Below are 19770 nucleotides of genomic sequence, written 5' to 3'. Positions count from 1 at the left end.
ACAATTTAAAAGGAGAGTGTAAAGTCACGATTTGCACACCTGCGCATACCCCTCTCTCCAAAAAGGTTTCTAATGGTCTGAAGGAGAATATGGGTCAAGTGCTCAACATTAGTAGCTCTTGCTGAGAGCAAGAATTTGGGTTACAGGAGCATTCTTGTTCAATTGGCAAGAGAGCCATTTATTTTATCTAGGGGCACAGCCTCTTTACAGCATGCTAAAAGTGCAGCACAAACAAATTGTCCAAATTAAAATGGCAACCCATGCAGAAAATCCCTTAATGTCCAGGGGTGAGCCCACCACTGCCTGAAAATGTAGGAGTGGGCTATCCTGGAGATTGAGAGCGGGAAAAATACTGTTTCAACTGAACAATAAGACATGCTTTAAATGAACTTCACAAACAGGTGTAAGAGTAGGCTATGTTGATTCACAAATTTACTAATAATCAAAATTAATGAATATTTTATTATTTATTAAATGAGCAGACGTGTTAGCCTACTAAACCTTGACTTAAACTTAATTTTCTATGTCAAAGACATGACACATATTTAACATGTATGTTTAACATACGCCAAGCCAACCAGTACTCCAAGACAAGAATACCATGACATTACCATAATACATGACCAAAAAAAACATGATAGCATGGTAGACGCTTTTCCAGGATGAAGTGTACTAGTGCCATCTCGTGGACAGCATGATAATATCGCAATGTCCTACCATTTTTAATAAATTGTGGTTTAGGACACTAAATAACGATTCATTATAATACATTAACTTTCCTTCTTATATAAAATAATTAAAAGCAATGTTTTCATCATTATTTTCATTCATTTTAAGGATTTCTAAGCGGAACTCATGTGAAGCCCAAAGTTTTCCCCGGAAACACGGAACGTTTTTCGTGTGACATCAAAATGGCTGCGCACTAGAGAGTGGTCAAATTCTTTTAATAAAAAACGAAGGGTCATGCTACATCCGTTTAAACAGAAACAACTATAGTTTGTCATCAGAATTGAAGGTATTTTTTACAGCTGTCAAATGGCTTTGTTCAGTGATGTCTGCCGTAGTGTTCGCACGCTGTTAGGTCAATGTCAAAGATCTGCGGCTTCAGCGGCGTGGATTCATTGTCAATCATGTAAGTAACTATATAACTAGACACTTCAAAAAGTATTTTACTCTCTGCTGCATGTCTGTGTTAAACTATGTTATACAAGCGACAGAATGGCAGTCAATTTGGAGATGCACAATCTGTTCTCAAAAAGGAGTATCGTTTGTGTTGTTTTTTCTCAGAACACCCCATTTTGGATCAAAAGCTTCTGTATCACATATTTGATTGACTTAGAAATAGAAGGGGGGAAGTAATATCAAATGGCTGGAACCTCTCAAAGGATTTCTGTAGTTTTACATAAAATTTTTAAAAAAAAAGTTCATGATGGGTCTCTTTCCACCAGCTCGGAAATACAGTCAGGCGGCACCTGAGCCAGAACCAGTGGTTAGTGATAATGAAGCCATCAATAAAACATTTGTCAACCGAAACCCAAGAAACCTGGAACAGATGGCCCTTGCAGTCAAGGATCGAGGCTGGGCTACAGTGTGGCCCTCTAGACAGTTTTATCACAGGTTTGTATGCATTCCAGTTGTTTGAAGTAGTTTAAAGGAATAGAAAAACATTTACAATAAAGTTTTGCTGAGCACAGCCCTACTAACAGCATCCTAATAGCACCTTCCAGAAACATAGTTGTACATGTATATTGAACTTCTGCCTTTCCATCCTCAGGCTGGTGTTCAGGCGCACACAGCATCACATCACAGCTGAGGTGTTCTCAAGTGACTCAATAGTTCCTGTGCTGTCTTGCTCCACGAAGGAGTGGGCATTGAAGCGCGAGCTGTGCTCCACGCGGTCTGTAGCGGCTTGCCGGGCCGTAGGTGAGGTGCTTGCTCAGCGGTGTCGTGAAGCAGGCATCACGCGGATTGTTTATCGAGAGATACCGTGGAAGTTTCGCTCGGAGGCCGTGAGTCATTGAATGAATTTCAGCTTTTTAGAGATTTCAAATATTATACATTGATGGCCAGGTACTGATGTAAGTGCGTAGACTAATTCATGCCATTTCTTCCACTGCAGAATCAGACGTTTTGGACGGCCATGAAGGAGGGTGGCGTTGTGCTTAGTGAACCAAGGCGAAAATTCATTTAAATAGCAGGATTTTGTTGTTGTTGTTATTACTCTCTTGAATAATGACTTTGTCTGTAAATATAAATATTCTCATCTTTCAAACTGTGTGTTCACTGAGTCGATTACAGAAAGGTGCTCAACCCAAAAGATACTATTGGTTTTCAGTTTGATTTAAAAGTTAATTATTCAGTTGCATTTTAATAACCTTATAAATATATTTTAAGTTTTCAAATGTAATTTAGGCAAGAAAAAGAATGAAAAACTGTTTGGTAGTGTCATTTGTGTACACTACTGAGCAGAAATTTGGGGTCAGTAAGATTTGAGAAAGAAATCTTTTTTCTAGTCAGCAAGAATGCATTAAATTGAAGCCACTTATAATGGGACAAAAAGCATCACTTTTTTATTCTTCATAAAATCACGATTTCCACAAAATTATTAAGCAGCGTAACTGTTTTCAACGTTGATAAGAAATGTTTCTTGAGCAGCAAATCAGCATATCATAATGATTTCTGAAGGATCATGTGACACTGAAGATGGGAGCAATGATGCTGAAAATTCAGCTTTGCCATCACAGGAATGTTACATTTTTAAATATATTAAAATAGAAAATGGTTATTTTAAATTGCGGCCTTAGTGAGCACTAAATTACATATTTTAAAATAATGCGTCAATATAACTCTGCATTACATTTGACAAACAGTTAATTATTTGTCATATTTCAAAATTGATACAGTTGTACTAGCTAGATCCTTGCCTGGATGCAATGTATGTCCTGTTCATTAGGCCAAATAACAAAAAAATATTGTTTCAATCATAGTAATTTCCAGTAATAAAGCAGTAGTTTATACTTTTACAGTAGCAATATGAAGAATAGAAATATCTAACAATTTGAAACACTCAAAGTGATGCAAAAACAATGAGATTGTCCATTAGATGTTTCTCAAGCTCCCATTATGAACTCATTTTAATTTTTAAAGGGCAGACAACCTTGTATTTCAAATTAAAAAGATACATGTTTAAGTCATAAATAGGAAGAAGAAAAAAAAAAAGCAACTTTGACAACATTTAACGCCATCTGATACCAACAATGAAACTGAGTTACATTATAATAAAATATATCCTCACTTTTGAAGTTGACAAGGCATGGCACATTTTACATTAAGTGAGGAAAATCAGCACTTTGAAGGCTGTGAACCATCATCTATAACTAATACATAATTTAAGACATTCTTGTGGAAAACCAGTGATGTCTGGATACGAAGAACATTCCACAACAACTTTGGTTTCACAACATTGGCACTTTGTGCAATGACTGTATACACATTGGAACAATTGTTTTACAGCAGATTGTATATATACTTTATACATACAGGACTCATGCTTCACAAAGACAGGCTTACATACAGTACAAACAGCATGCATACAGTTATGAGACATCATGCAAAGACACAAATCAACCACCCTTATAGCTAAAGACACGTGTATTATGTAGGAGTAAGTTGTGTTAATTTTAACTGCATGAATATTAAAATCAACAAACGTAGTTATTCCGGTCCACCTCTATAACTAAAGGCACTGAACCATCATGCAAAATGACTGAAACAGGTTAAATAAGTGTGGCACATACATTTTTTTTTTTTTTTTTAGGAAAATATTCAGGTTGCTTCTCAGGTTGTTTCCCACATACTGTACAGGTTAAAAACAATTATTAGACAGCATCTGTTTATTGAAAAAGACGTGGAAAATAGCTCCAAGTTTTATAAACGCATCTGCCTGACACTTTTATGATTATAGCATGAATAGAAACATCTGTCTAGTAAGTACACTACGGTTCGAAAGCTTGGGGTCAGTAAGATTTTTACAATGTTTCTGAATGAAGTCTCTTACCAAGCCTGCAGTTATTTGATTAAAAATACAATAAAAACAGTAATATTGAGTAATAATATTATGAGCTATAGTAATGCTTAAAATAAAATTGTTTTAAAATATAATGTAATCCTGTGATGGCAAAGTTCAATCATTACTCCAGACGTCAGTGTCACATGATCCTTCAGAAATCATTCTATATGCTGATTGGATGCTCAAGAAACATTTATTATTATTATTATCAATGTTGAAAACAAGTTGTGCTGCTTAATATTATTATGGAAACCTTGGAAAACATTTTTATAGAGTTAAAAAAAAAAAAAAAAAAAAAAAAAAAAAAAAATTCAGTGTCACTTTAAAGCAATTTAATGCATCCTTGCTGAATAAAAAGTACTAATTTCTTAAAAAAAAATAAAAAATCTTACCGACCCAAACATTTGAACGGTAGTGTACATGGGAATACTAAAACATTCAATCCTTGATTGCTTTCTCAACACTTTTTCACCAACTGATCTTCAGAGGCAATATACTGTAAAATGTTCACATTCAATGAGAGGAAACAGCTATAAAGTAGATTATTGCATAGGACTAAAATGAGTGAGATCACACTCTTATTCATTTATTAAGAACAACATGAAACAATGCTATAAGAGAGGATTGTTTCTGTATAAGAATAACAGCCAAAAGAAAAAAAAAAAAAAAACATAAAATCTCCACTCAGTCTATAATACCATCTTAAAATTAGTGAAGTAAACTGAATTGTATGGCTCAGTATGAAGGTGCAAAGGATACAGAGATATCTAAAGGCACAACGTGACAACAGTTCCTTTATCAATACTTACTTGATAAAGCGTGGCTGACAGAAACCAGCCATTGTAAATATTTTTCAACAATCCAACTGAAACTGACTACAGTTTTGAAATTTTGTGCTAGATGGACAGGTGAGGGAAAATTAGTAAGCTAACCATTAATCTGTAATCATGTGCTTGTGTGTATGTTTGCCTTCAAATGAAATTACCTAAAAATACAGCAACTATATGAACAGATTCGTTCTGAGTCCTCAAAGAACTTGGAATGATACAATCAGAAGGATAAGACTTGTGTGCAAGAGTGTCCTTTATATTAGCATCACTATTTGTATTCTTTTTCCTCACCTTTTTGCTTTTTTTTATTCCTGCCTCTCCATATTTCGTAAAACGAACCCTTTTTAAGCGCATCAGAGACCGGCTTCATCCTGGTGTGTGTTCTGTGACTGCCTGCTGCTTGGTTCAGGGGAAACATCAACATGTGTTCTCTGATAAGTCAAGCCCCTTCTTCCATGACTCCTCCTCCGTTGCGCAGGAGAAAGTCTCTGACAAACAGGAATTCTTCAGTTAATGATTGCTTGCATGTGATTTGGCTTGATTTTTATCACACATATTTATCAATAAATCTTGCATTCCAATCCAGACCTTTTCCTCTTACCTCTTTATCGATCCTGTCTCTGTCTTCATCGTCAAGCTGAATAGACTGCATAAGAGAAAACAAATCCATCCTGCCACTTCTGCTGGGGCTGGATGACACCTGGGAAATAAAAGTGTTGCAGACATTTAAAAAAAAAAAAAAAAAAAAAAAAGTGCTTCCTTAAAACACAAACTATTATTTGTAATAGTAAATAAAACCACATAGACATTTAATAGCCTTTTTTAAAGGGTTAGTTCACCCAATGTAAATTCTGTCATTTATTACTCACCCTCATGTTGTTCCAAACCCGTATGACCTTTAGTTTATCTTCGGAACACAAATTAAGATATTTTTGATGAAATCCAAGAGTTCTCCGACTCATCCATCCAAGACATCATTAAAACAGTCGACGTGACTACAGTGGTTCAAACTTAATTTTATAAAGTGACAAGAATACTTTTTGTGTGCAAAAACAAAACAAAAATAATGACTTTATTCAACATCTTCTCTTCTGTGTCATTGTCATATGCTGTTTACGTTCAGCGCTTCCAGGTTCTACATCAGAACACCGGCTCAGTATCGAACAATGCTGTTCACGTGAGCAGCACGACACATGCGTGTGATGCTGACACAGGAGCCGGTAAATAATGAGTCGCCGTTCTGACGTAGATCCTGGAAGAGCTGAACGTAAACAGCATGAGAATGACACAGAAGAGAAGATACTGTTGAATAAAGTCTTTTTGTTTGTTTTTGTTTTTGCATTTTTGTCACTTCATAACATTAAGGTTGAACTGCTGTAGTCATGTCGACTGTTTTAACGGGGTCTTCAGTACCTTTCTGGACCTTGAAAGTTGGTTAAATTGCTGTCTATGGACATGTCATATACCTCTGGGATTTCATCAAAAAATATCATAATTTGCGTTCTGAAGGTGAACAAAGGTTTTACGGGTGTGGAACGACATGAGGGTGAGTAGTTAACGACAGAATTCTCATTTTTGGGTGAACTAACCCTTTAAAATGGTCAAGCGTAATAAATTTACTGGTCGGCCTCTGTCTGGTCTAACCTTATCACTTTCTTGTACAGTAATAAGTGGGTTGGATGTGGCTGTCTCTGCCCCATGCGTATCAGGAACGCTCTCATCCAACTGCTCATCAAAGACCTAAGAATGCCACAAGCATAGAAATAAACATACTTCTGGTTAAACCGATTTGGAAACTAAAGAGATCCTGAAAAGCATCAAAGTGAGTGTTATATGATATATCCCCTTACATCTGTTCCCTCATCATCACTGCTTTCCTCTTCTTCTGGGCTCTCTGAATCTTCCTCTTCTCCCTCTTTCTGTTCATGTTCACTCCCTGTGGCCGTTTCATTGTGGACAGACGGCTGACGGACCTCTGGCTTGGATTTTCGCCTCCAGAGGGCACTGTGGCGCTGTTTACTGTGAGGCACATTGAAATGTTTGGAATTATAATAATAATAATTACACAGGAACGCATTAAATGATTAAAAGTGACAGTAAAGGCATTTACAATCTTATCATGTGACACTGAAGACTACAGTAATGGATGCTGAAAATTTTTGCAATTACAGGAATAAATAACATAAATTTGTTAAACTTATTTTAAATTATAATATTTCACAATATTACTGTTTTTACTGTATTTTTGATCAAATAAAATTGGTGAGCATGAGAGACTTCTTTTAAGTCCTCAAACTTACATAGCGATTACTGTTTGAGATGAGTGTAAGTGTGTGTTATCTGCATTATTCAGTTCCCTCATGTACACACGGTTGAATGACAAACCAGACTTGACTTGACTTGTCTGTACCTGAACATCCATAGAGATACTACACAAGTGGGAAAGTGTCTGTATTTCTATGTGAATGCTTGTTTGTATGAATGCAGTACAGCACCATTATGAGAGCATAAGTCACCTGGCATTGAGGATGCCACTATACGTATGCAGCTGTTTGACGAAACCTTCGTTGGGCTGCACTATAGGCCGTCTTTCTCTCACGTGGTTGAGGGATTCGTCAAATGTCCAGCCCTGCTGCTTCATGAGGAAAGCGATTACTGTGGAGGCAGAGCGAGAGACGCCCATCTTACAATGCACCAGTACGGCCTGTCCACTCTTCCTGTATCATCATCAGTATGAAACAATGACATATATATTAGCATGAGAGAGATGAGTGCACAAAGACAAACTGTGTGTCTAAATATAAAGCAATGTATTTTAAGAGAATGATCAGGGTAGGAGGTCTAAACATAGAAAAAAACAAAATGCATGCCAATCATAAACCAAAATGAAGAAAAAGCGAATGTGTGAGAGTGTGTGTGTGTTGAGCACCTTGCATCATTGATGAACATGTATGTGTTGTTCCAGTGTGAGAGTAGGTCGGTCGCCTCCACATCGTAAACTCTAATATTCATATAGGTGAAGCATTCTGGGAAAAAGTTGTCAATCTCCATGGTAACATTCAGGATGTAGCCCACACTACCAAAAACCAAAAAGGTATTTTATTCATCTGCTGTAGAAAAATCTTAATTTAATAGAATAACTAAAATAATTAGTACAAATATAATAATTCAATCAGTATTTAATTAAAATATTAAATTTAAATTATCTTGAAGTATTTTAATCATGATTAAATTTAATCTGTATACTTGTTCTTGTGTAATTCTTCAAAGTTGGCAGCATTCCATTCTGAACCCTTTTGGGGGAAAAAAAGACAAATAAATAACAGTATATTTTTCAGCAATATAGTGGATTTGACAGAAAACAAATGTCATTACTAACCAAGTAAAGGTAGTCCAAGATTCTGGAAGGTTTGTCCATCTGTGCCATCGTGACCATCATCTCGTTGTCAATATACTCCTTGTAGTCCTTCATGTCTTTGCCTATTCTGGACTCCAAGGCTGTTCGCACCTACAAAACACAGAAAAAGTGCCTGTAGTTCATCTGCTAGTGTTGGGCGCTAGCAACACCAAGATCATGGGTTTGGGTTATAAATGACATTAAAAAGCCAAGTCACATGATATACAATGCTTTCAAACATCAAATCAAGCTAAATGCCTGAATGTTACATGTTCATACCACAAAGATTCTCTGGGTGAGACAACAAGCCCAGGCACATTAACCTTGAATAAGAGAGTCTTTAAAAGGTATGTCTTCAGACTTACACTAGTTCAAATGTTTGGTGCCGGTAAGATTGCTTTTGTCTGTTTGAAAGAAATTAATACTTTTATTCAGCACCCATTAAAATGTATTCAATGAATCCCGAAAAAAAATGTATTAGTTTGCACACAAACATTAAGCAGCATAACTGTTTTCAGCACTGATAATTAGAAATGTTCCTTTAGCAAAGAAAAAAAAAGGAAAAAAAAAAAAAAAGAAAAGAATGATTTCTGAAGGATCATGGGACACTGAATACTGGAGTAATGGAAGCTGAAAATTCAGCTTTTGCCATCACAGGAATAAATGACATTTAAAAAAATATTATTTTAAATTTTAATAATATTTCACAATATTATTGTTTTTACTATACTTATGGTCAAATAAATGCAGCCTTGGTAAGCATGAGAGACTTAAAAGAAAAGACGACTTTAAAAGTTTTGAACAGTAGTGTACTTTGAACAACGTTAAAGAGGCCACTCAATCCACTTTCTGAAAATAAGCTTAAAAATAAAAAATAAAAAAAGTCTCATTCAGAAATCGTCTTGTTTGTAACGTAGTATTTTACCCCCGTCTCTGATCATTTCAGTACAGGCAAAGACTATAGATATTGAAAGCAGTTCACTCCTATTAATACTGGATGTGAGAAACTGCAACAGGCAATATGGCAGAATATGTGCCGCCTTCTAAGTAAAAGAGCCAATTACTGATTGATAAAGTCATTGCATCACTGTAGCTGCCCTTAGAAGCTCCGATTCCCATAGAAACCTGAGACTCGCACTTAGGTCGCACATGCACATTGGCTTGTCTAGCCTGAAAATAAGCTTTTTCAAAGGTGCTAAAGAGGATGTTTTGTTTTATACATTTTTGCAATATTACTTGAAACTGTCTTTACTAACTGATAAAAGACTATTTATTAGGTGCATTGAAAGGAATAATATTAATATACATCATCTGTGCACGAGGCCCTCTGGCTTGTCAATCACTGCCATGACGTTCCTTGTGCGAGACGTGTGCGGCTGCGCTCTCCAGTAACTTTCCACAGGCGCCGCATGCAATGTTTTTGTCAGGAGACAGGAGTAACAACTGCAGATTATGAGTTACCTGCGGTGAGTCTGACATAATGAATCCACTAACACGACACAGCGAATGCCGGTGGTAAACACTCGTGTTCCAATACTCGTGCACGAGTTTTGGGAGGCGTTCCCTCGAAATGAGCTGTGAAGGAGGGGGGGTTGTTCTTACGCATGCGCTCATTTCAAAAACTCACTAACAGTTAGGGCTGGACGATTAATCGAAAAGTAATCGAAACCGAAATTCAGAACCTCTAACCGACGTAATTTTCCCATGTCAGTTATTTCGGTTTTTTAATCCTGTTAATACTTCCCCCTTAAAGGTCCCGTTTTTTGTGTTTTTTTGAAGCTTTGATTGTGTTTATAGTGTGCAATATAACATGTGTTCATGTTTCGCGTGTAAAAAAAAACATTTTTTCACATAATTTACTTATCTGTATACCGCTGTTTCCACGGTCATAAAAACGGGCTGATGACTTCCTTGTTCTATGAAGTCCCTCCTTCAGAAATACGTGACGAGTTCTGATTGTGCCAGCGGTTCCTGTGTTGTGATTCGACAGCAGCTTAGCGCATCTTGCCCGGAAAAGTCACGCCTCTTACCATAACGTGGAGATGCACGCGCTCAGTGTTATTGTAAACATGTCTTTAATTTTACCCTATCAATTTGAGCCGGAATCAGACCCGGTGATTGGACTGCGGGATGAAAATAACAGCGTTTCGACGACATGGCGACAAACACACTCTACAAACGCAACTCTTGTGTATTCCTGCGGGCGGAGGTTAGTCAAAAAGCTGTTTTAGTGACGTCATTAAAGAAGGAAGTAGAGGGATGTAGTCCAAACTGGCCGTTCGATGCATAGACAGTAAAAGAAATGGACACAGCGACCCCATTGGAACTCAATTGAGTCAAGTGAAGCCCATTTTTAGCGATTTTTAGCACTTCCGTTTCTGACGCGCAGACTCACACTAGGCTTGATGACGTCAGCAACCTGTCTGACAGATGTAAATCTTCTAGTAGCTGTGCGTGCAAACTGCCATCGTTAATCTTGCAGAGACGGCGAGCTTGAGCGGGGAGTTCTTTGGCGTGAGTGAGCAGGAGTAAGTATTCTGATTAATTAGTTTGTATAGTATTTTAAAATGTAACGCCAGTACGCCATATTAAGATAATCTCCCCGACTGTCTGCGAGCTTCTCCTCATGTCTATACGGTAATTTCTGTACTGTGCGACAGAGAGTCGAGTGGTTATGACGCAATCGTTAGCCTATTTTTACAAAAACTGTTTCTACGGGGCCATAATGTAACATAGAAGGTAATGGAGCCCTTTATACATTGTCGTGTATCTTTGGAAATAAATAATGGACAAATGGATTCTTTAAACGCCTCAGATGTAAAGTTATTCACTGTCAAAGTGAAGCCAAAATGAATGGGAGTCAATGGGGATGCTAACGCAAGTGAAGTTCTGCTACAAGATGGCAGCACGCGGCCGACTTCAACTTCCGGTCGACTTCCTTGGGCACTGGTTCGATGTAGGCGACTTCTGTTAAATAAAATATCTCGCTTGGCATTGAACTTTGAGCTTTAAAATTTTACAGATTTTATTTATACTCTAACAACAACATTACACACTAACTAAAGTTTGAAACATGGGATCACGAAGAACGGGACCTTTAAAAACATAACTGCGTGTGTAGCCACGTGACTCCGCCCAGTCCAGTCAGTGGCATAAAAGCAAAACACGGAGGTGAACGCCGGTTCAACACATAGTGATGGCGCGCGAGCGGTGAGCCTTGCGTCTTGACTAAACTTTGTCAGTTGTATTTGTTTTATGGTTTGGACATTCAAGCGATTAGACGATCGGATGTGTATTATTATATCGAGCTACCGCGCTCGCATAGATATATACATATATCTATGCCGCGCTCGCGCAGCTGCATGTGGCATGAACACTCATACAAACAGCTGCGCAAAACGCGAAGGTCGCGCGCACACAGAGGAACGCAGAAACTTGTTGTCAGCGCTGTCCTGTGATTTATCACTAAAATAGCTTAGAAACTCAAAAGTTATAGCATCTATTTTTTCTACTTTTGAAGGAAATATTTACAACCCACAGCTTCACAATTAATAGAGAGACGGTATGACTAATTCACACACGCAATCACTACTGGTACTGTGCTAATTTATCTTTATCTGATTTACAACGAGCAGAAACCTGTAAGAAATGTTACAAACCATAGATAAAATAACTGCTGATAGTGAGCTATGATGTCAGATCACTCTTTCAACAGGAAAAAAAATATCCCACCTTAATAGTCAATCATAGGCTATTTACAGTACAAACCTTGTCAGTGAACTATGAGGGCAAAAAAAAAAAAAAAAAAAATCAGAAATAAAATAATCGTTCATTAAGCGTAATCGAGGTAAAATGTTCAATTAATCGAGGTTTTGATTTTAGGCCATAATCGTCCAGCCCTACTAACAGTCTTTGGTTTCTCAGTCGACGAAAAGATCCTCTTTAGCGCCTTTAACGCAATTTTAGCATAAGATACAACATTTATGCCAGATTTTGTTGGTGATTTGAAATATGTTATTTAATTGTGAGTTCACCAAGCAGTTTATGAGATTTCAGGATTCCCACATTCAAATAGATGGGACTTGGTCTTGGATGCCTGAAATAGCTGCCCAGAGGTGTTGCCAAGTGAACAGACTTTCCTTGAAAGGGACTTTGGTACAGGCCTTACCTACTATGTTGCATTTTTCAATGTGATTTGGTTTATAGCCTGTTACAATGCAATACTGGACCATAAACTGATGACCGTTAAGTAAATATTGTTGCATTAATATGCAAAGAGTTTAACCAATAGGTTAACCAATGTCATTTACATACACAAGATCTTAAAGTAAAAAAAAAAAAAAAAAAAATGTTTACAACCCATTTGCCTTCTGTTATATGACATTTACAAGTGAAATATAGGGTGGAAGTTGATTTTATCCATCAGGAACTGATTGGATCATAAAAAGTGGTCTATAGGTGACTGGAGGGGAGAGCGCGGTGACATTGTGGGACACTATTTCAAAGGCAGAGAAAAGACACTCATTTTACCTGCTTTGAGGTAATGTTTTCCAAGTCCTCAGTTCTCATGATATCTCGTAACTGGGTTTTGATCTCCCTCTCCACTGACTCCCGATTGGATGATGGTCTTCCTACAGTGGCCTTCCTGACTGACTCCAGGCCAGTCATAGCCCCCCATTCATTAAGGCAGTGCTGGTCAGATTCCACATTTTTTCTGTAATGTCTTGCCCACTCCAGCCCACAGCCAGGTATGACAGCTCCACGCACGGCCCGTTCACAGCAGCCATGAAGCGCCTGCAAGACTGACCTAGTGCAAATTGACAGTAATACAGGACAGAGAGTTGTGAACAAGCAATTGGCAAACCACAAACACATTTAAAACGGTCACAGAGGAGTCTTCACGCACGTTTAGTAGGGTGGTAGGGTGTTGACTGACTAATAACCAAAAGAAAACCAGTTAAAGCAATTGAACAAAAATTGAAATAAAATAGCATTATAATCGAAAACAAAGTTTTAAGTGTGTGTAGGCTGCAAGACCAAGGTTACATTGCGTATCTTTGTTAGTTGAGGAAACTGGTTGTTTCCTCAGCGTTTCCTGCTTTAAAAAACTTACCACATCGTCTGAATGGACACAGGCTTAAAGATTCGTGTCACTTCTGCAGATGTCACACTGAAACCTCTGTAAGAGAACGAGTGAAACAAACTGTCAAAAAAGCAGAACTCTGAGGTTGAGGCGTTAACAGTGTATAAAGTTCTGCAGAACAGTGTAGATAAAATATGACGTGGATTTTCTTTTCAGTCAAATTGAAGACACTTCCATTTGATTTCAAATGTTATTTACATTTTATATTGTTTACATTTCCAATAACATGTCTGAGATGATGACTGTTTCCTAATTTTCTAAAGAAACAAAGTCTTTGTCCTTGATCTCCTTTCACTTTACAAACCACATGAAAAGTGAAAGTTGACTTTAATGATGAGATAATGATTTCAAGAATACTCTTTCATAGTTCTATAATTAAACTTTTAAGATACCTTACAGTAAATGTCATGTTATGCTTTTATTATCATATGTTTGGGTTAGGATTAAGGTTAATGATTCAGTCTCATGGTCTTACCCATCTCCATCTAGGTAAACCTGTGTGTCACTCCATATTGGCAAGACAAGGCCAATAGTGCACTCATCACTAAGGAAGAGTTAAAAAAAACATGAGTGAGAAACATGTCTTGACAAGCTTGCTGAAATATAGTGCAATCTGCTAAACATCTGCTAAAACAGTTTATATTTAATGGGATCATTCACCCAAAATGAAAACTGTCATTATTTACTCATTCTGATGTCTTACTGTTTTTGTCCATACGGGTTTGGAATGTCATGAGGGCAAGTATATGATGACAATTTTCATTTTGGTGTTAACTATCCCTTTAAAACAGCAATTCTAAATACCATTTGAAAAAAGCAGAACAGCCTACATGATTAATTTGTGTTTGTGAACTGAGGTTATCAAAAACACAGCAGTATTTAGGCTGTAAATCTGAGATATACAAATATTTAACATGTCACACATACAACTGAATATTTATGGATTTACCTCTAATGAAGTAAAAGCTACTTATGATAACTTAATAATATGGTTCATAAAGATGTTTATAAACCTACCTGTTTGGGCCTGGAAAGTCCATGCCAAGTAGTAGACTCTCCTGTTTTTTGTCAAGTGTGCCTACTATAAGCAAATATCTCAATCTGATTGGGCTCGCTGACTCCAAACGCACAGCCTGAGGCAAGGAAAAAAAGAAATTCAGGGTTAATGTCTTTAAATGAGACATAGAAGTCTGAGATGGATTCATTTGAATACTTTAAAATTACGCAATTAAAATTATATTTTTTTCCCCATCATTACAATTCAAGCACAGCACCTATTGCATGGCAATTTAAGACATGTTGTTCTTTAATAAACAGATTTACTTAGTAAATTGTATTGTGTTTGACTGTGAAAGTCAAAGCAAAGTGGTTTATTGTCATTTCTTCACATCAGAAGATGAAACAAACAGAAATGTCTCCAGAAACCACATTGCAGAACGGGTGACCTTACATTATGCTAAAAACAAAGTGCCTAATAGATACAGACAGTGAGCATAACCACTTCCATAAATTTAGTCTGAAACAGACAATAAATAGTGTAAATGCATAAGGTAGCATTATTTCTACATCCTTTGATGAACAAATTTCCATTTTTTCCAGTCTTCTGTGATTATAAAAATCATTTTTTAGAGACTGTGCTTACAAAGAGCAATATCTGTTTGATGATATAAAGAAATACATATATGGATGTTTTATTAAATACTTTCTTTCCCTATTAAGAGACGGCGCCAACTCCTGCGAGGACTTCAGAAGACGCAATCATCTGGATCAACATGCACATTCCCAAATTTCTATATATCCTAATTATTATTAATATGCAATTCATTTTTCCAGGAGCTCATTGCTTCTACCTTCAGTTAAACTGCTAACAGTGATTATAAATTAACTGCATAAATTATTACATTGTTTGCCAACTGCTTTAAAACGATATGTATCATGAAAAGCGCTATACAAATAAATGTGAATTGAATTGAATATCAATTCCCATCACTTTTATAGGCCTCAAAATTACAATTTTGAAAACCTCTGATATTTCAAGGTATTCCATGTCCATGGAGACCCTGAACATTGAAAAGCAGTGCAGTAAAACAAGTGTGGTTTGGGGGATCCTAACCAGTTTGACTGTATCCTCTGGTCGTAGTAACGAAATCATTGCATGCAAATGTCTGCGCTGAGTGTCAGAGGCTTGGCCTCCTTGCCTAGGACCAAGTAGAGGGGGTATGGTTTCTTCCTGTAATCCCTCCCTCTCTCCCTCTTCCACCAGGAGCACTGCCCCCTTAACCAGGGCGAAACTTTCTCTGGTGTGCGGAAATGAAAAATTTATTAGTTGCGCGTTTCTAGAGGAAATACAATATAATACACATGCATGATTAAAGCTGTGTCAGGAACATTCACCTTTTCTGAAGTCTTCCTCGTCTTGGGATAGCCTCATCCTTGAAAATAAAATTAAGTGGATTACCACTGATTAAACTTGAAGTTAAGGAACTCTAAGATTTACCCAGAGAACAGTGATGTTAAAAATGGGTAGTGGGTGAATTGATTATGTAATGCACTTGCAAACAGACACCAGTAGATTCTGTTTGACTCCGCTGAATCATCTGACTCAGTGAGTGCTATTTCCCCAAATAGCTAAATAAAAACTTGCACTTGGTAAGGGCTTTTAAGCCTTTTTTCTCACCCATAACTCATTCTGAGATGAGTGACTGGGGAAAAATAGAAAAAAGGATACCCGGAAACACAATGACAAGGCGTTTTGACAAAGGAATTGTCAACTGTAATGCAGTGAGAGTATGATAAAATACTGAGGAAACCCATACTAAAGACGATTAAGGGAGAAACAGATAGAGTGTGAGAAGACAGAGAGATGGACACCAAAGAGGCTGTTATCAGTGCTTCTATGGAATGAAAGAGGAGACAGTAACATTACCTGTTATGTGACTGACGTGTCCAGACAGAGACAAGTAGAAAAAGAAGAGAGGGGGTGGAGGAGCAATGAGGTTGTTGATTAAAGCTCCGGTGAGACTTTACTCAAAATACTCTGAACATAGCGTATTATAGAAGATACATAGTATGCTCGGGTTATGAGTGAAAAAGGAATCTTGTGTTATATAATAAATACAAAGAAAGCCTAGCACACAACCAACAGAGACACAGAATGATTCATGGACGTTGTCCAATACCTCTCAAGAATAGCAATAAAAGTTATCAGGCATTTTAGCTCTTTAGCAGAATCCTCATAATTCTGGGGCTTTTTTGGAACAGCGTGAAATGGATTTTTATATTCAGATTCACAGAAAGTCTGGGAAGCGTTTGGAATGCTACCAAGAAGACATTCCTCCTTATTACACATAAACTTGTGTACAGAAAAAGGTGTAGAGTAACTGGACACACATGGAGAGAGAGGGAGTAGGGTGAAAGAACATGTAGAGAATTGACACACACACAAAAAAACCCACATATTTTCTTCTGTACCATTTAATAAATGCAACTTACCGGTGTCGTGCAAATAGATGGTGTTCTGTGCAAGGTCAGCAAAGCCATTCCACAGCCAGGTATCCTGCTTTAACACCGGCAGATGAATCTAAGTAGAAATGAATAAATAAATAAAAATGACACACATTTAAGCATGGTTCCAAGTGCGAAGACCAAATCAACACTGTTTATAGTGCAACTAGACTGAATTACTATAAAGTAGTGCCTCAGAATCATATAATAACATTCACATGTGGGTTTCGCATCTGAAATGTATTTTAATTCAAGTCTTAGGAGATTCTTAACCTTTTATTCAAGCTGTTTTATTTTCCATTTACTTCATATGGGCTTTGCCATTTTTGCAGTTACGTAAAATGGCTACAAATGTATATGTCAATTCATTGCTCAGAAGGGTCTAGCTAGTTTGGATTCAAATACTGGATTGTGGTTACTGATAGACATATATTTCTCACAAATCTAACACTGCAACTTCTATGCAAATTCTGAAAATGAAATAAGATTTATTATTATTATTATTATTATTATTATTATTATTAGTCGAATTAAAATTTTGAAACAAAATGTGGGACACAGCTGGATAAGTTCACTACTTTTTTTAATTATGTTTTTAAAGTTTTTACTAACATTAATTCAATGTCATGACATGTCAAAATCATGATATATCATGATCATCACATCATAGTAGTAAATGTTAGATTGTTAGTCAGAAGGTCAAGACCTCTGAAGTGGGACAGGTCAATTTTAAAATCAATTTTAAAGGAGAATACAATTTGAAATATTTATTTACATTTTTAACAGTCTATCAAATTTCGAGTAGGTATCAAAAAACAGAAGAAATAACTGGCATTTGTGCCTCGAATGTTTGTCGAAGTCGAGTGACTCCCAAGTGTATCGTATTCGAGGAATGTGCCATATTCGCAACACAAGTAAATCATGTACATAACAGATAACCGAAATTAAAAAGACAAATGGTTCTGCGGTCTAAAATGGAGACATGTCGTGAATATTTTCGCCATGTCAATGACACATCACGAAAAAACACTCATGTAAACCCACACACGAGACATTAAAATATCTGCTCGAAGTGTTGAATGTGTATGAAGCTGTAATTATCGCGTAGAGTGCGCGTCATATTGATACAGCCGCAATACCTCAGCTCCAGCATTTGCTGTTTTACGAGACAAACTTGGAATCTAACTATGCATGTTAGATTTTTCATTTTCATCGTTGCCTTGAAAATGAGTCGATAAATTATGCCACATACCTAATACACTGCTATGTCTGTAGGCTGATGCTTTACGCGTATGTAGCTCGAACACAGCTGTTTTTCACCCAACAAGACGCGAGGCTTGTCATTGCCAGTTCCTTAAGAAAAGGAGGGCGGATTAACATGGAGAGTTCGCTTACCTGATGCGTTGAAACGCTTCGGAAATATAAGGATTCCCTCCTAAATGAATCTTCCACAATAAACCGTGTTCGTTATTTTAATCCATGACCACAACTTTTATATTGGTCCAAAATACAATTTAAAGGGGAAGGCAGACTACTCTTTCATGAAACCAGGAAGACTTATTCTCGGCCGAGAAAAGTAAATGTGCCCTTAAATGGAAGAGGCGGATCGGGAGTAATTCGTCTATTAAAGCGACAGAGACATATTTAGTTAATTTCTTATAAAATACCCTTTTAAAGCATTAACTGATTCAACCTTCATTTAGACGGCAAATTAAAGATAAAAATGTATGTTCAAGTCATGTTTTGGTCACATTAGAGGGGGTTTGCAGCAGTACAATATCTGCATATTAAACATATACAATGTTATTGACCAAAGATTATGTTAAGAAATTAAATTTCAGCTAAATATTCCCACATTAAAATGTATAAATCCTACCCAGCCTAACATTTTTTAAGATTTGTCACATTGAACATTAGTTACATAAATGCAAAAAAAAAAAAAAAAAAAAAAAAAAAAAAAAAGCAACGTTGTGAAATGTAATTGCTGGGAGGAACACCAACAAGAAGTGTTTACATAATATCACTGCATACTGTTCACACAACAGCTAGCCCTCCTCATATTGCAATCGCAGTCCTTTTTCAGCCAAAATTTCGTGTGTAAATATCATCACGTGACTTTCTATTGCACAGCAGGGTCTATAATACTTTATACAAGTTATTTCCAGACATTTACTGGAAGAGAATGTCAGCCTGTGTGGATTAGTGGTGGGGAGAGAGTTTACACTACTGGTTACGCCAGTAGGTGGTGACCAGTGACTGTATCTTAAGAGTATTGTGCCAAATCGAACACTTAACAGTTCCAGAATTCTACTTCAAAGGCAGATATGACATCAGCCTTTACAGAATTGTGACACATTCCACGCAACTAATGACTCACATTTCACATTATTTGTACTACAAAAAATATAAGTATGCAGGACACGAGTCATTTTATTATTCATTAATTCGATTATTCTAAATACAGAATTCGTTCACTTATTCAACCGATTCAGGTGTGAAGAGGAGATTACTGCCTGATGAGTATGTATGAGACTGCATGTTGAGGTAATGAAGATGTTTGAAAAGTATCTACTTCGTGAAATTAGTAAATAATAACTCCATGAATTATAATAATTATTAAATTCGATCATAAAAACACCAGACACAACATGCCACTGTCTCAGTTCAAGGGTCTCGTTTTATTTGTTTACTCACAATAAAAACGATATATTTTACCCTATAAACTTGAACTGCTTTATTTTACCGTCCCTGAGGTATGTTTTTTTTTTTTTTTTCTGTCATTTCTAACTACAGCGTGGAGAAAACACATTTTTCAATTATGAAATGA

General features: G+C 36.7%; 2 protein-coding genes across 4 annotated transcripts; one reads left to right on the top strand and one right to left on the bottom strand.

The window, feature by feature from the left end:
- Positions 1 to 881: 881 nt before the first annotated feature.
- mrpl18 (mitochondrial ribosomal protein L18) lies at positions 882 to 2272 on the top strand. The gene is made up of 4 exons (XM_048176754.1): positions 882 to 1132; positions 1449 to 1617; positions 1775 to 2009; positions 2120 to 2272. The coding sequence occupies exons 1-4, from the start codon at positions 1036 to 1038 to the stop codon at positions 2189 to 2191; spliced, it is 573 nt and encodes a 190-aa protein (XP_048032711.1). The 5' UTR covers positions 882 to 1035; the 3' UTR covers positions 2192 to 2272.
- A 2100-nt stretch (positions 2273 to 4372) lies between these two features.
- si:ch211-203d1.3 (protein phosphatase Slingshot homolog 3) lies at positions 4373 to 18531 on the bottom strand. 3 transcript variants are annotated; one of them, XM_048176507.1, is made up of 16 exons: positions 18339 to 18531; positions 16932 to 17019; positions 15834 to 15871; positions 15553 to 15736; positions 14457 to 14572; positions 13915 to 13983; positions 13410 to 13475; positions 12827 to 13103; positions 8279 to 8407; positions 8146 to 8192; positions 7829 to 7975; positions 7416 to 7616; positions 6750 to 6918; positions 6544 to 6639; positions 5501 to 5599; positions 4373 to 5387 (listed from the first exon to the last, which is right to left on the bottom strand). In XM_048176507.1, the coding sequence occupies exons 2-16, from the start codon at positions 16977 to 16979 to the stop codon at positions 5253 to 5255; spliced, it is 1821 nt and encodes a 606-aa protein (XP_048032464.1). In that variant the 5' UTR covers positions 16980 to 17019; positions 18339 to 18531; the 3' UTR covers positions 4373 to 5252. The 3 variants fall into 3 exon arrangements, with proteins under 3 accessions (XP_048032464.1, XP_048032465.1, XP_048032463.1); XM_048176508.1 differs by lacking the exon at positions 18339 to 18531 and adding an exon at positions 18196 to 18329; XM_048176506.1 differs by lacking the exons at positions 16932 to 17019; positions 18339 to 18531 and adding an exon at positions 16168 to 16561 and having other exon boundaries at positions 15834 to 15899.
- Positions 18532 to 19770: the final 1239 nt, after the last annotated feature.

This window comes from Megalobrama amblycephala, linkage group LG23 (genome assembly GCF_018812025.1).
Source record: "Megalobrama amblycephala isolate DHTTF-2021 linkage group LG23, ASM1881202v1, whole genome shotgun sequence".
Lineage (NCBI taxonomy): Eukaryota > Metazoa > Chordata > Actinopteri > Cypriniformes > Xenocyprididae > Megalobrama > Megalobrama amblycephala.
The sequence above is the reverse complement of the archived record's forward strand: the minus strand, read 5'-3'. Positions and strand labels throughout refer to the sequence as shown.

Bases quoted from the DNA above. Each gene is read 5' to 3' on its own strand.
- mrpl18 (XM_048176754.1), top strand. From the start codon at position 1,036: ATGGCTTTGTTCAGTGATGTCTGCCGTAGTGTTCGCACGCTGTTAGGT. The intron at 1,618-1,774 runs GTTTGTATGCAT...TTCCATCCTCAG, and splicing joins TCTAGACAGTTTTATCACAG to GCTGGTGTTCAGGCGCACAC. The intron at 2,010-2,119 runs GTGAGTCATTGA...CTTCCACTGCAG, and splicing joins GGAAGTTTCGCTCGGAGGCC to AATCAGACGTTTTGGACGGC.
- si:ch211-203d1.3 (XM_048176506.1), bottom strand. From the start codon at position 16,253: ATGGGTTTCCTCAGTATTTTATCATACTCTCACTGCATTACAGTTGAC. The intron at 13,104-13,409 runs GTAAGTTTTTTA...AATTTGCACTAG, and splicing joins GTGTCCATTCAGACGATGTG to GTCAGTCTTGCAGGCGCTTC. The intron at 5,388-5,500 runs GTAAGAGGAAAA...CCTGTTTGTCAG, and splicing joins GAGACAGGATCGATAAAGAG to AGACTTTCTCCTGCGCAACG.